This window comes from Athalia rosae, chromosome 1, assembly GCF_917208135.1.
Source record: "Athalia rosae chromosome 1, iyAthRosa1.1, whole genome shotgun sequence".
Lineage (NCBI taxonomy): Eukaryota > Metazoa > Arthropoda > Insecta > Hymenoptera > Athaliidae > Athalia > Athalia rosae.
Genome location: NC_064026.1, coordinates 5,196,802 through 5,212,265, shown reverse-complemented (window position 1 = coordinate 5,212,265; position 15,464 = coordinate 5,196,802). Strand labels below are relative to the sequence as shown.

Here is a 15,464-nt window from a genome sequence, read left to right as displayed (position 1 = left end):
GCCTCCGCTGTACACCGTTGCAAAAATCATATTCACACTCCTGACACTCGCTCACAATTTTATTCAGAGACCCGCATTACAGATACGCCCCGTATCACTCTAACTGTATGAGTTATCATATTATTAATCACATCCCTCGCTCCGGGGAAAAAAGTAAAAGAGAATATGAAAAAAATTGTTTTTTCTCTTTTTTCTTTCTTTTTCTTTTACGTAGGACTGTAGTCGTACTACGTAACGTACGATCTAGACCAGATTAATTTTTGCTGACATCGAGAAGGTTAAATGCGGATCACCGACGATCCAGCGCATCTCAATTTAATTGCGGAAAGAATTTCGTACACGTATGCAAAGAATGAAAACAGAAATATTCCGATCAACTGTTGGCGTATAAAAATATTCGATCATTCATCGACGGCTGCCGCGAATGCGGAGGGATAGTATACTTGTATTTTTCATTCGGCATGGCGCATGATATTTCACCGGGATTACCTTGTTTACTCTGTGCGAAGTTTTCGAAATTTCCGCGATCGGGTGATATCGTGGGCGACCGTCGGACCGCGATTATGGAAAATATGAGTAATTATCGTCATCGGTTATTTTCAGAATCGAGAATAACGGAAGTACATCGCTTGCATTTATATAGGGTATATCGGAGTAGATCGCTCTCGGCGGTTTAAAACGTGCTCTAACCTTATCAAGATATATAGCTTCCTCGTTGCACCGTGAAAACCGATAATTCATACCTCAGACATGATTACGTTGCTTTGTAGATTTCCTCGAACGTGAACATCGTCGTCTCTCGGCGGAAGCTATCGAACGGAATCTACTTTAAAATCAAGTTCAATAAAAAAAAAAAAAAAAAGAAAATAGAAGTCATCAAAACCTATACATTGGACTTCACGGAGCAAATTTTTACAATCCAATAATTCACCTATAGCTCCCACGTGTCGCGATATTCCCTTCCGTTTCGCATATTCTATCTCATTTTATTTGATTTTATTTATTTAGCAACACTGCAACTACACATCGTACAGCATTGTTTGCCGCTCGTATCAAATCTACCTACGTCGCCGCGGAGAGGCTGCACTCGATGGAACAAATAAAATTGATGATATTTTCGATTGCAGTTTTCATAAATTTTACCCCTCACCGTTTCATACATCCTGATTCCCAGAGAAACGTGCGAAATCCCTAAACTTTATGCATCTGCATGATTTTTTCGCGTACGTATTCGCGTTACCGTTTCACACATTTCAACGGTTATCGTTACCTACTCGTCGGCCGGATGTATAGAAATAGTTATACGGTTTGACGTTGGAATTGAATTCTGTCAGTCTATGGGCGAATGAGGGTAGTGAAGGGCGTTATATGCGGCAGCCACTTTACTCGATATCTAATGAAAACTTTTGCCCTTGAGTCTCACGTTCCAACTTCTACATTAACAATGAGAGGAAGACGAGACTAAGACCGAGAGACCGAGGACGATGCTAAAGACGAACAACGAGACTGGGACAAACTTCCGAAGAGCGAGCTTTGCCCCGGAATTAAGCTCCTCTCGCAGGGAACGGAGCCATAGTTTTGGAAACCAGATGGCCCTAATGTCGCACAAACTTTTCATTCAGACATTGCACTGAATTAACCATGTTAATTTCGGTTAATTAACTCTAATTCAAAAAGGAAAAAAAAAAAAAAAAAACAAGATCATAAATGACTTTCGGCGTGATGAATTCTTCACGGGATTACCTCGCCGTGAGGGTTCATAAGTTTTGAAGATAATTTTCATACTTTTACCCGCGCGCCCAATGGAAAAATAATGGTGTTTATCGAATTCTCCCAATTTACCCTTCTCTCGTTCTGCAAATCAAATTTTCTCCGACATTAGCAACTGCAACGTTTTCCGGCCGGCGACGCCTGCGCGAGTTCCGCACCGTAGGGAAAAGAGTGGAAAAAGCAAGGATGGTAACAAAAAGGAAAAAAAATGAATAAGAAAAAAGGCTGAAAGCTCCATCTTTTGCAATTTCCTGCCTCCCTACGTTACTGCGAATAAACGAGCCCGTAACACGCCAAAGCTAGCATATAACTACCCCTGAACAAAAAGACAATGGAAATTGAAGACTCAAAGTTCACGCCGGTTGTCCGATGGAATGCATGTCGAGCGCGGCGATCGTCCGAGGGTGAATTTCGACCGATCTCTTGCACCGGAGATTCGACAATCATTTTTATCTCTATAAGTCTTCTTGGCAAAAATAATATTCCACGCGAAGGTTGGTTGCCGATGCAGCTGTGGTTCAAACTCGACGGGGGTGAGACTCAGCTCATGAAAATTTAAAACATCGAAACGTTATGGTAAAGAGCCTGCGATAATCGCAGGCTATAACTATTATCACCGGGGATCTCCCTTGCGCCCGAAACGGTGAACTTGAGACGAAAAGACCGGCATTAGCTATCACAGACCGTCTACGTAGAGAAAAAAAAAAATCGAGGAAAACGAGGGTGTCGAGTATAGTGCGAAAGAGAGAGTGATTCCTGGATTTTCGTCTACTCTAAGTAATAACCGACGAGGATAACAATCGCGACCGATTTTTCTTCGTTCTCTTTTCTCAAATTTTACTCAGTTTTATTTCTCGGTTTCTCCTCTTCTTCTCGATTTTTCGCTCCCTTGTCTGGTTCGCGTTGTTTCTTTTTTTTTTTCACTTCAATTTTTTACTGCATGTTTATTTTTGTTATGATTTTCGAAAGCAAAAAAAACCAACTGCCGGCGCGCCGCGCGTTCACGACCGAATTATTTATATTCACTGGAAAACACTTAACTCGCAAAAGAGGAACCCATCACTTTCGCAGCAGTGACGCAAAGTTTTTGCCCCACTTTTCCTCGGCTTTTTTTTTTTCTTCCTTCGCTTTCTCAGTGTGCGCGAAGAAATCTGGATAACCCTTCGGTAAAACTCGCGGCACTTTGTTCTCCCGCGGGAGTTTCGTGTTCTACACATTTTACACTTCACCTGGAACTGGGACCACTTTGTCTGAATACATGTCCCCGGGAAGAGGGCGATCGCGAGCCAGAAAAAAGTCTGTCTTTTTTAGAGTGGACATTTCTTGGTCAGGATTTTCATTTTTTTCTTTTATTCCAATTTGCCGATTACCCGGTAACGAAAGCGAATCGATTCGATCGTGGATCGTTCGTGTTTCGAATGTGATTTGGAGCGGAAAATTGGCGAAATTCTGTATACTACATTCGGCACTTGATTCGTCGTTGCTGATTCAGAGGGCTGTTAATAATTCCCTTCGATATAATCCCCGGCGCGATCCCGGATTATCATAATGGCAGGTCATATAATACCGAATGCTGTGTATGATCTCCTCTATACAGTAGAATTCATGAATGTACGTCGATATAATACAGAGATGGAGAATATAAAAATGGATTTTTTAAGCAAAACAATTTTCCGTTTCACTACCACTACGCAAATCGCACGTGCATGCCCTCGTGAATTATTTTAGCCAATGACCGTTATATTAGGACACGTCATATATACACGCGCTTAATTTTCCAACTGGCATAATAAACGTCGATTATAATTCATGGGCCATAATTTCCCCAGCCAAAGCATGTCCTGCGGGGAATCGTTTATAAAGCGACAACCGGGCGATTCACGTTTCGCAAATATGAGCCGCTTGATACTTCGCAAATAATATCAAATTATGGAAAGCCCATCTCTCACCTGGCGCAAAACGAAGAACGAGCGAAATCTATGGACTAACTCGGACCGGAATATCGGAGTTGCGACAGTTCGAACACGTAGCTTTTTCCGAGGAGGTGCAACAACTTGGAAGGGGGTGTCACCGACCTCTCCTAGTGCGGAACCACCGACCACGAACCAAAAAAAATCACCGTCGAAACGACGAGACTCGGGTTCCCGCGGGATCTTTCATAAAGGAAGTCGAGTGTTGCGTTAAGCAGCCTCCTGGGAATACCTCCCTCTGCACCATCTACGGTATAGCAACTGCAGCGGTAGCAACGGCGATAGCGTTCAATGAGATCTCGACGTCTCGGCGCATTTCGCCACCCTACGAATATAGTCCCTTCCTATCTCATTCGAACTTTACTACTAACAGGTTCGTGATTTTCTCCCCTCTTCTCTTTTTTTTTCCAATCTTACACACGTCTTCGGTAGCATAAATTTTTATTCCGCATTATTTTCAACCACGAAGAAAATGGAAGAAGATTTTCAAAACTCTTTAGTTTCAGAGGAGACCGAATCGACGCCACGGCGGCATTCCCGTCCACCTCGTGTGTTATGATCGACAAATTAATTTCTCATCAACGCGGCGCAACTTACCCTCTCGATGTGGCCTCCGCTAATTACTTCCGGTGCGTTGACGCAGACGACCCTCTTAAGTCGGAGTTTGTTTACGTGAAACGCCGACCCGTAGCAGTACATTAGCACCATCGTTGTTGGGAAGTAGAAACAACAACAGGCGAGTATTCTGGAATATGAAAGAGTAGAGAATGAAAAAAAAATTCTCCAACTCTTACGGTGCGGATATTAAACATTTGCATTGAAATAAAAAATGCAATTAGCTTCAGAACGTATCCAGACATTGTTCGCTTCGCAAGCCTGCGGGGGAGTTTGTGGGATTTACAAAACAGTTCGGGGGAGGTAGATACGCTTTCGGAGAGCGAAGTTCGAAGGATCGAATGAATGCACAATTCGCCGCTTCAAATCCCGCTGGTTCGACGAATCTCTACGCTTAAGTGTATTAAACGCGTTTGCCAAAAAACCGCGATCTCAATAAGTTATTGCAATGCTCCGATGCTGGTGTATCTGTTGTATTTTATTCGCGGATACAGTCGAGGTGCCACACGTGTAGATCCATGCAAATGTGTGTATATATACGTACAGATTTCGAATGTAAATCGAAATGGTAAACTCACCTGAGGGATGCTCTGGCGAAAAATGGGTCGCAGGCAAGGAGACCGGATCCGTTGAAGTAGTAACCGCCTCTGGGGAGAACGAGTGCGCCAAAAACCGCTACGCTAGCTATCCATGTTGTCGACATCACTGCAACGCAACCCTGCCGCATGTAATACTGCGTCAACATACACAAAAAAAAAAAAACTTTACAGAGGAAACTAGCACGATTGTCAACCTACGACTCCCTAACGCCGATCTTTCGATATTTTCCATTTTTTGTTTTTTTTATTTTTTCTCCAACAAATCTCCATTTTCTGATCCTCTTTTTTTTCGACTTCGCTCGAGACGGCGTCGGAGGCGCGTGAACCATCGCGTATAATTAACCGGAACGAGATCATTCGATTGTTCTTACTCCCTGTAAGGGAAAAAAAGTAAACGCGAAGGAAGAATTACCAATTTCGCAAGTGCCTCTTTCGCTCTCTCGAATAAAAAGGAAGGAATAATTACGAAAGCTGTCGGCCCGGATCGGGCTGTCGTTGGGGCCCTTGAAAAATCCAATAAATTCATCGGTATAAATAGGAGAGGGGGAGATATTTCGGGTGTAATCGGAATTTCAGATTACTTTTCGTCAGATATGATAACTTCGTTTCGATGTAGAGTCGCTGGTTTTAAGAGTAAATTTTTTTCTTCCTAGTTCCCATCCCACCCCGGGGTGGAATAAAGAAATTGGTCGAAATCTCGAAGAAGGGTCGGGGGGCGGCGGGGGAACAGAAACGATACATGCAGCAAATATTATAGTCGGTGATGATACACCGGTTGTCGTTCTATCGGGTTCACGGATGGCTCTTATATGAGTTCCAACAGGTTTTATCGCGACTGTTTTACGAGCGGTTCACGAAAGGCTCTAGGCGCGATGGCACTCGTGAGGAAGAAAATTCGGCGAAAATAGTGAAACCGACGTTAGAAGGTAGGGGGCGAAAAATGTGAGGGTAAGTAGTTCCCAGATTAGGCGAGTCTCTCGAGCGTACCACACGATATCCTTTTTAGTGTTAAGCCCACTCGTTCGCTCTCGCGTATATCACCTATTAGGCTGTAAATAATCCATGTATTTCGTATAGCGTTGGCTGGCTGTCGCGCACATAACTATCCGTAGGGAAGTCGCGTGTCGTCGGGTTATTCGACTGCGCGATCAACCCTTCCGTTGGAACCGGGGGGGGGGGGGGGGGGGGGGGGGGGGGGGTGAGGCGTCGCGACGCCAAAAGCGCGAGGGTGACGCGCGTCGGTACGTTTGTGTGCACATCTGTACACCGTACACGTAAACTCGTATTATACGTCGAGTATCCCACTCGTGTCTCGAGTAAACATTCGTATCCTTATAGGAGCAATGGACCCCAACGAAATATAAATGAGCCCAAATTACTTCAAAATTTCTATTAATTAAGCTCGAGTCATTCCCCAACGCTTAATTAAGCACGCTAATTGATACCGTCGCCGTGTGCGGGGGGGGGGCGAGGGAAGTAGGTACACCGTGAAATATACGGAAACCCCGAGAATATAATTCCGTTTTCAAACGAAGAAGAGAGACAGAGATGATACCGAGAATTGCAGCTGCAGCGAAATTGCAGGTACTTGTATACCTATGGATGGTATGAAAGGTGGTAAAAAAGACGGTCTGCACGGCCGCGATCTTTCAATGAATAGAAGGTGAACAAAGAATAAAATAAATAAAATGTAAGAATAAAGGGATCCGATTCGAAGCCCCCGCCGATTCATTAGAGTTGCTCTCTTTTTTTTTTCTGGCACCGATTACTCTACCACCCCGGCGGCTTTACTGCCCTGACTAATTTTTTGTCGGTTTTTTTTTTTTTTTTTTCTCTTTTTACAGTTTAACGAACGAACGGTCTCCAACGAGCCAATCACTGCCAATCAAAGCGTGCCTGCTACCGATCGTTCCACTGCATTAGTTCGCCGTTACATTCGCCGCAGCCGAAAAACCCCTTTTAGATTTGTAACCCATTCATTATACCTTTCTCCCCTTGACTCCGGTCCACATCGCTCGATTAACCATGTTCCCGAATCCGAACTGCGTTTGGAACTGCCAATTTTTTTTTTTCTCTCTGTTTTTTTCCAATAATAAATAAATGAAGCATCGCGTTTCAGATCGATTTCGAAGAGCGGAGTGTTGAGAAATTATTTTCGGTACGAAGAGTGTATGGATTTATTACTGGAACTGCTCGGCTTGTAGATTTTTCCATGATGGAAAAACGTGGAATTATTCGGAAAGCCAAAAGAGGTGGAGTTTTACGCTGAGAACGACTTTATGCGAAGCGATAAGCGTTCTTGGTGCAGCAGCAATATCTTCGTATCCGATCCGAACGACTTTCATAGGTCGTATATCCAGCTGCATATAAAATTTATACAAGCGATCTACACCCTCCCACATGTGTCTGGGGTGGTATCGGTTACAGTCTAATACATCCACCGAAGAAGGCGTGACTGGCTCTACTTCAGCTCGTAAAATAAGAAATTCGATTACATGTATGCAGAAACTAGTGAGACCCCCAGAAGAGGTGGAATAATTCTTCCCGAGCCCGGGTCTTATGTCGGTGTGAAAATTTGTTTAAACAGGGAGATGAAAAAACAAAAAAAACAAACAAACAAAAAGGGAAAAAGTGTACCGAAATTCCGGAGAGGTATGCCGACTACGATAAAATCCCTTATCGGTGGAATTCAATGGTGTAGTGAAATAGGGTCGACAAAGCCCTAAAGCGGATCAAGTGGAAAAGAGGTGAGTTGGACTTTCTACGTCTTTAAAACTCGGGGAAAGCGTTTTACATTTTTTTTTTTCATCGTCATGCAGCTTCCTCTTTGATTTCGCAGATAGGTACTATTTTCGCGCGATCTGACGGAACTGCGAGCGAAATCAGAGCGATTCGATCGCGAGTGAAAGAAACTCGTCTGGACCGTTGCCGCAGTTCCGAAGCCTCCGGAGGTTCAAACGACGCGAGGGGTTCAAACGGTAAAGAAGCAAGATCGAACGCGTGTACAACGCGGCCCCAGGTAATTGACCCTGACTCGATTAATTAGTGTAAAAGCACCCTTAGCCAGTGGACGGCAAAGGGAGACCTTAAGCCATTAAAGTCCACCTGCCCAAACGATTCGCCCGCTGTCTCCGAACCACGCCGACGGAAATATGTCTGCAAAAAAGAGCGGAGAGTAAAAACCAGTCTCGTCGTTCTGTTAAAAGCGAACGGACTCCGGGACATGATCGCGCGGCAGGCAAATTTTTTTCTCTCCTCATCGCAGAATAAAATATACATCTAACTATGAAGTTCGAGTGAGATCATAAAAGTTAAAAAAAAAATGCACACATTTCTCTTGCTCCATTTTATCTCTGAATTTGTTTCGTAATTACTTCGTGGAGGTAATTCACTTTTCACCCGGTAATTAAATCTGCACCTCATGTCCGGAGGATGCGCTTAGAATTCCGATTAAAAATTATTTTTTCTTGTTCTTCTTCCGCGCAGGTATCTCTCGCCCGAAGCGAAATAATTTGAAAAAGTTTTTATCTCGGGACTATTTCGCAAAGTAAGAAAAGTGAGTGAGCGAATATCACGTATTACGGGGAAGATTTTTTTATCTCTATCCCTTCTTTTTTTTTTTCTTTTTCATTCTCATCTTTGTAAAGAGAGTGAAAAGGGGCATTGGAGTGTCCCGGATAATAACGTTTCTAGTGCCTAGAACCACCGGGGAATCTCTTGGGCACAATCAAAGGTACAAAACATACTTGAACACGGTATCGAAATCGGCGTTAAACCCGAGAAAGTACTCGGGCACAATGAGACCAACTAATGGTCGGATTTGGAAACCGCGCACGAATATGAGGGAGCAAGGTACGAAGGTGGAAGGTAGCGAAATTGAGAATGAGAGTGACATTGAAAGTGAGAGTGAGAGTGAGAGTGAGAGCGTAGTCAGTAGGTACAACCTTGCGGATAGCGATTCTCAACTTTTTATTAAAATAATCTCTCCGTTGACACGTCATTAAACCTGCTCCGTTGCGACCCCCCCGATTTCCCCTCCGGGTTTCGATCTCGAATCGGTGGGTTGTAATCACCCGCAAAGTTCTACTTTGCCACCGATTTCCCTCCACTGCAGAGACCTGTTTTCCCCGCTATAAAATGCGCATAACTTTGACACCCAACGTGCGGTTCAGTCAAGATAACCAACTTCTGATAGATTTTCAATAAATTCAACCGCGAGTTATTTGCTCAGATAACAAAGTAAAACTTTACCCAAGGCGAAACTCTCCACTCCGAACCCCGACGTACGATATTACAATCGTCGAACTTGACAATAGTCAAAACTTCACAATAATCTATTCGCAAATAATATACATACTTCACCCCCCTCCCTGCCATCCCCACTCATAACGCTACAAGTTGAAGGATGGTGACCGTATCTCGCGAGATGAAAAAACTACTAGCAAAACTGGTACCGTAATAATCCGCGACCAGATTTTCGAAAGCAATTTATTCTTTTCCTTTTTTTTTCATTTTTTTTTTTTCTCTCTTTTTATCCTTCCGAGTCTCAAGTATTATATCTTTTGGGATAAAAATTGGAAGACGAGAAAGATCTTGGGGGTTGTTACGATCGAAAATCATGTTCGTCTATTTTTATGCCGCGCTAGACTCCACTCCACTATATCCTCGGGGTCGTAAGATAAAAAACTAATTCATTGTCGTCGACGACATTTTTCAAGGCAGACATTTATCGAGGCACTTGTTGGCACGGGTTTCCGTTATACGTATAAGCACATATATTATACACATAGAAATTATACATAGGTATGTAGTACATACGATTCCTATCCCACCACTGCAGCGGTGATCTTAAAATATGAGGTCTACCATAATCGAAATACGAGTCGAGTAACGCCTTTCGAATGAGATTGTTTGGAGGAGGAGAAAAAAATTGCAAAATTAATCAAGTTCGTCGTACGGTTGAACAAGTATCTGAGAATCTCGAGGAGGGAAAATATCGAAGAGAATTCAGATGGAAATAATAAATAACAATTATAAAATCGAAAATAATCGAGTCAAAGTGGCACCGTAGCTGCGGCGAGTACGTGTGCAGAATTTCACGTTCCTCGAATGCGGACATTCGATATAGCGAATCGTTCGCTGAAAAACGTGGGAATCATGTAATGAGATATAAAGTGTCCGCGGGTAGAAAAAAAAATTGTAAAAAGTTGAAACGCGAGATAAATGGAAAAAATTGGGGACAACGAACTCGTCACTGTTATTGGCACGAAATTATATCGGCGAAAAATCTACAGATAATAGTTTCGTCGACGAAAATCCATAGAAGAGTTGTATCGAGTAAATCGAATCGTACGCGACGGGAATAGGGAGTTTTCCCCAACGAAAATACTACCACTTCCGCCCTTGCCTGCAGCAACGGCAACCACCGTCGAGCTACACCCTTTTTTTTTCCTTCTTTTTTTATTTTTTTCTTTACTTCATCCACCGCCTAGTTTTCTTCCCGTTTTTTTTTCACCTCACTTCTACCCCAGCGAATTTCGCCGACTCGACGCGTTCGCCGCGTGAACTTTGATAAAAATGAAGCTCATATAATAATATAAAGGCTCGTCTTATACTCCGAGTATTTTCACTTTCCTTTTTTTTTCTTCTTTCGTCCATCGAATTTTTATAATACAATCTCCATCTCCTTTTTCTCTCGTAATATATTGGCATCTGCAGAACGATTTCGTGACCTCTTTTCATATTTTACTACAGAAATTCACCCCGTTATTCTTGAGTTTTCCGTACTCAGCAACATTCGTGTTTCTCCGCCATACGTATTCGAAAAACTAAACCCGTTTATATATCTACGCGTCCGGTTTGTACCGAAAGCTCGGTAATATTTCACCGTCACTCACAGGCGGGCAACGTCCCGCGATATAATAAATATACTTTTCAAATGTTCGCAACGAGTTGAGCGGCAGCGACGCGAAACTCTTCGATCTGCGACACGGAATTTCGTATGATCACTCTGCGGCTTTCGCGGGTAGGACACGATTAAAAGCCTGTTTACGAAGTTCCGATCGCATCGGAACACCGATATATTTGCAGATGAGTCGAAAATTTGTTGTAACCACTTCCGTAGAGACGCGCGGACACCGTGCAACCTAAGCGAAACGCTATACGTATTATATACAGAGTTAACTGCTTAATCTACGTTCAAAAGGCCGTAAAAAACGAGGGTGGAAAACGCTCGGTTACTAAAATCTGAAGAGGCAAGGTCAAACAGTTCAAGGACAAACAGGTTGAACGGCTTGCAAATATTTGCGGCGATTCGAGTGCAAACTTGCCTCTTCTCGGCTCTCCCTCTTTTCTATTCTTCTCATTGATTTTTCTTCCCGTTTTATTTTCATTTTTATTCACTCGTCAGATTTAATGAACGGTCCTCCATCAACGGCTATTACGGGGATAATTTCCCCCAAAAATTTTATGGACACCTCTTCCAACGTCGGTCTCGTGGCAAATTGACGCAAGCCGATCGATATAATCGCCGGGTATAAAATTAACGGGGAAATGGCGATGAAATATTATTACCTTCTTCGACGAATGCCTGTGGTAGTGGTGGGGGTGAAGCATGCACATGTATCTGTCGATCGCCATGCAGACCAGAATCACCGCACTTTGCTGCGTCAAGGCCCCCCTGAGAAGTGCCTGTAAAAAAAAAAACAAAAAAAAAACATCCAGATGAAATAAAACAGCGCGGGATATAGGAACGTGATTTCATTACAGATTACTTCGTATAATTTCGGGGGTTGATCATCCGGAGGACGAGAAGCTGCGAGACGAGGGAGGGAATTCTTTGACGGACGGACGAAGATGGGAGGAGGACGAAACGAAAATTAGACGTGGAGCAGCCGAGGATCGTGATTACGGCATAGGCAGTAAAACTGGCAATGTATAGCCCTGATTGGACGAGGATTTGAAAACGTGTGAACTGAGATAGCAAGGGCCACCGGATTCGTGCGGAACTCACGGCGTACCCCCGACGAACGAGTCTCGAACATTATTCTCGACGGAAATAACGACCTAATTCTCACGACTCACACACCGGCTCTTGCTACCAGCCACTATATATTTTCCAACTAATTCCCCCCCGCCTCCCAAAAAAAAAAAAAAAAAGCTGCAGGCATACGGGGTGCGGAAAATTTTTTTTTCTTCACCGCTAAAAAGAAGGAATTTTAATTTCGCCTTAAACTCCGAAAATTACAAGGAGCGAAGGGAGGGAGCAGGAAGAATGTAGACCGGCCTATTTTTTCGGCCATAAGTTTCGACCGGGAAACGCCGACATTTTACAAGAATTTGGCGCGCAGTTAAGTATGTATACCGCAGTAATTTTTTCGCAGGGAAAAGGAACGCGAGTTCTCGGTGGATCGGAATCACCGGCCGCGGCGATCGTGTATCCGATGAAGTTTTTTCCCCCCTCGCGACCCGATCACGTGCAGGGTTTAGTGGTAATTTTTCAGGATCCGGGGGTAAGGTTCCCACTGCGGCTGGAAAGAATTGAAGTTAATTTGTCCGAGCCGGTTCGGCTCTACCCTCGGCCGTAGCCACAGTAACTTCATTCTTGTAGGCTTGTATTTAATTAGTTCCACCCGCTCGAACCTCTTCCCTTCCCCTTTATCTGGCCCTCGTACCTACCTACCTACCTACCCTCGGCCCTTGGCTCGAGAGCCAACTCCGGACTGACGCCCCTTGTGGGCACCTTTTGGCCCCTTTCGAAAACCGCTGCTCTCAGCGAGATGTATTACACGGTTTTACCTTTCGCGTTACAGCGAATTTTACATAATCGCGCCGCTCAATTCTAAAAATGCATTGAAACCGGTGCGTCGAATTTCTAAAGATGAATTTCTTTTCGGGGTAAACATACCAACTACGATCTCTTCGCAGCTACTCGATTTTTCCTCCAGAACTCACCGGTGCCATGAGAATGGTGGGATACTATAATTCGCCTCGCAATCTCTACCGATATAATATATCAGCCGGAGGCGTCCGGATCGCCTCTGATATCTCGCCTTTACTTTCCCTCAAACCTCCTCTCCCTCTCTTCCTGTACGCCGTCATTCGCCACCCTCGCGATATGGGCACAACGTAGAAGAGAGCGCGGGATCTATATACTGCCCCGAAAAACACCTCAAGTGCGAAACACATCGCCAGGTACATTGATTGTTCCGCGAGTCAATCGCCGCAATGAAAAAAGGATCCAAATCAGTCATCGTGCCTAGTACCTGATGGAAAATTGGGAATCAGAATAAATTTGAAAAATTTAAATAAAGAAGATGCAAAAAATGAAATTCAAAAGAAATTTGGAAACATTTCGTATACGATCGTCTCGTGGTCAACGACGATGATATCAATTCATTCAAGAGAAACTTGAACCGAAAACGGAAACAAAAATCAACGGAGCGACAGCTGTAACGTATGAATTACCCACCCCGCTAATACGTAGAGGTAATCGAACGACTTTGCTCTGGTGTATATCTGACTTGTACATAATCTTCTATCAACTTTTCCACGCGTGCGCTCAAAGATTATATTTTTCTCCATGTGTACCCTACGTGTGCGAGGTGACGTGTTTGTATTATATGTGTTTGCGCGTGTAGGAGGAAAAGAAAAAGATAGCGTAGGAAAAAGAGAGAAAGACATTTAAGATGGTTGCCATGGTGACCGTTGGCGCAACGCCAAGAAAAAGCTCTGATAATCTGAAGGACTTGGACCGCTGCGGCCGCAGCCTCCTTCCCTTCGACTGAGACCTTCACCTAATATTTTCCACTCAAACGAACAACGCGAAAGACACGCGGTACCCACCTCCGCGTACCCAAACCTCGTCCATTAACCGAACGTCGAGGGGTGACATTCAGGTGAATCGTCCGCTACGCCCAATTTTCGCCTACCTTCAACGTCTTCTTCTTCTTCTTCCTCTTCAAATTTTCGCTCCTATCGTCACCGACGATCGGAAACATTTGGTAAATCCTGGATCTCCACGTTCCTCGGGGATCGCACAAAGTTCCCTACTGTGTACAGGCGACGGACATGCGCGTTCATGATCAATATTCGATGAGGGGTTGGCGAAGCCACAAACTGCTGGGTTAATCCGTCAATAACTAACGCTTTCGCTTCGATAATCCCCCCTCGATGAAGAAGACATGCTCGTATTCCATTATGACGTACATACCTATACCTATACCTGTATGTGCCGTTCACCGCATACCCACCCCAGCTGGTAGACGTGCATCGGGGTGGACGCACACCTACGACATCTAGCGAATCGTCCCATTGGAAAAATCAGTTTCTTATGCGCCCATAGCGAATCCATAAAGAACGAAGGGAGGAAGAAACGGAACGGAACCAGCGCTGCAGGGCCCTCAACGTTGTATACTGCCACGGTTATATGGAAGTACTTATCGGCTTAAGTTCGTGTCGCGCACGGACGAGTTTCTTGCTCCGACAAGAATGAAGCCTGGCTCAACAGCTTCCACATTCTTCGACATTCCTCTTGATTTTGAAAATTCCCATGACCCGGTCAGCGAGTCTCAGCTGCTATGGTTGACTACGTAACACATTATTTGCCGCATGTAGTTGGAATGATACCAACAATCGGGTATGATTTGTCGTTGGAGATACGCCTCCCTGATTTACGAGGTATCGCGTGCACACACCCACATACACCTATGGTTAGGAAAGTGCCGGTGGAAAGTGCACTCGGGCGAAACGTGGACGCATCTATTTATCCTGCGGAAAATTGCTGCCGTGGATTCCGCGATGTCACACTTTCAAAATACCCGCTGACCCGAACCGTTACTTTCGAGGTCAAGCTCGTAGCCTTCGCGGTTGAAACTTGGGTACGTACATCTTTCGTATCCCCCCCGCCCCCCTATTTTTATCTATTTTTTTTTTTTTTTCGCCGCGTTTTACATCACGAGTAGAATTTGTTCCGCGTTTCGAATTAGGTTTCCAGGTCGGTTAAATATTCAGGAGAATTACGTGCGCACCGGATACAAGGACGCGATGCCGCGAGGAGCGGCAGCTGAGAAGGGTATAGTGAGATTAGATTACGCCGTTACGAAAGGAAAATGAAGAAATACGCGACCACAAATCATGAAGGTGATGTACGCACTGGATGGGAATACACGGTATAGGTTTCGACCAGGTTTTGCCATGTGCAGCCTCCCTTCTCGGGTATAGAGATGGGTTCTTAGGGAAAATTGTCGCCGCACAATTTTCGCCGGATTTTATAGAGAGAGGAGTCGCGCTTTATTCGTGTTTCGTGATTCACGAGATGGAGCCTACCTACCTCGTGTGTGTATTAGCTTCTCGGTTCTTGTATTCCTCTTTTTTTTTTTTTTTTTTTGTCTTTTCTGATAAGGTTTCAACGGGGAAAAAAATCAAGCCCGATATCATACACGGCTCTGGGACTAGCGAATGTAGTCCGTAGGGTGCGTTTCGAAGGCCGCGAAGTTGAAAGGTTTAATAA

General features: G+C 44.3%; 1 protein-coding gene across 2 annotated transcripts in view; it reads right to left on the bottom strand.

The window, feature by feature from the left end:
- Nucleotides 1–15,464, bottom strand: part of LOC105684154 (trace amine-associated receptor 9) — a 49,080-nt gene that overhangs the window by 14,871 nt on the left and 18,745 nt on the right. The window contains exons 4-6 of one of the 2 annotated variants that reach the window (XM_048649757.1): nucleotides 11,528–11,644; nucleotides 4,934–5,088; nucleotides 4,338–4,485 (exon numbers count right to left, since the gene is read on the bottom strand). In XM_048649757.1, the coding sequence (XP_048505714.1) occupies nucleotides 4,338–4,485; nucleotides 4,934–5,088; nucleotides 11,528–11,644 (420 nt within the window). The remainder of the gene's footprint in view (nucleotides 1–4,337; nucleotides 4,486–4,933; nucleotides 5,089–11,527; nucleotides 11,645–15,464) is intronic. The other variant, XM_048649762.1, reaches the window with a different exon arrangement.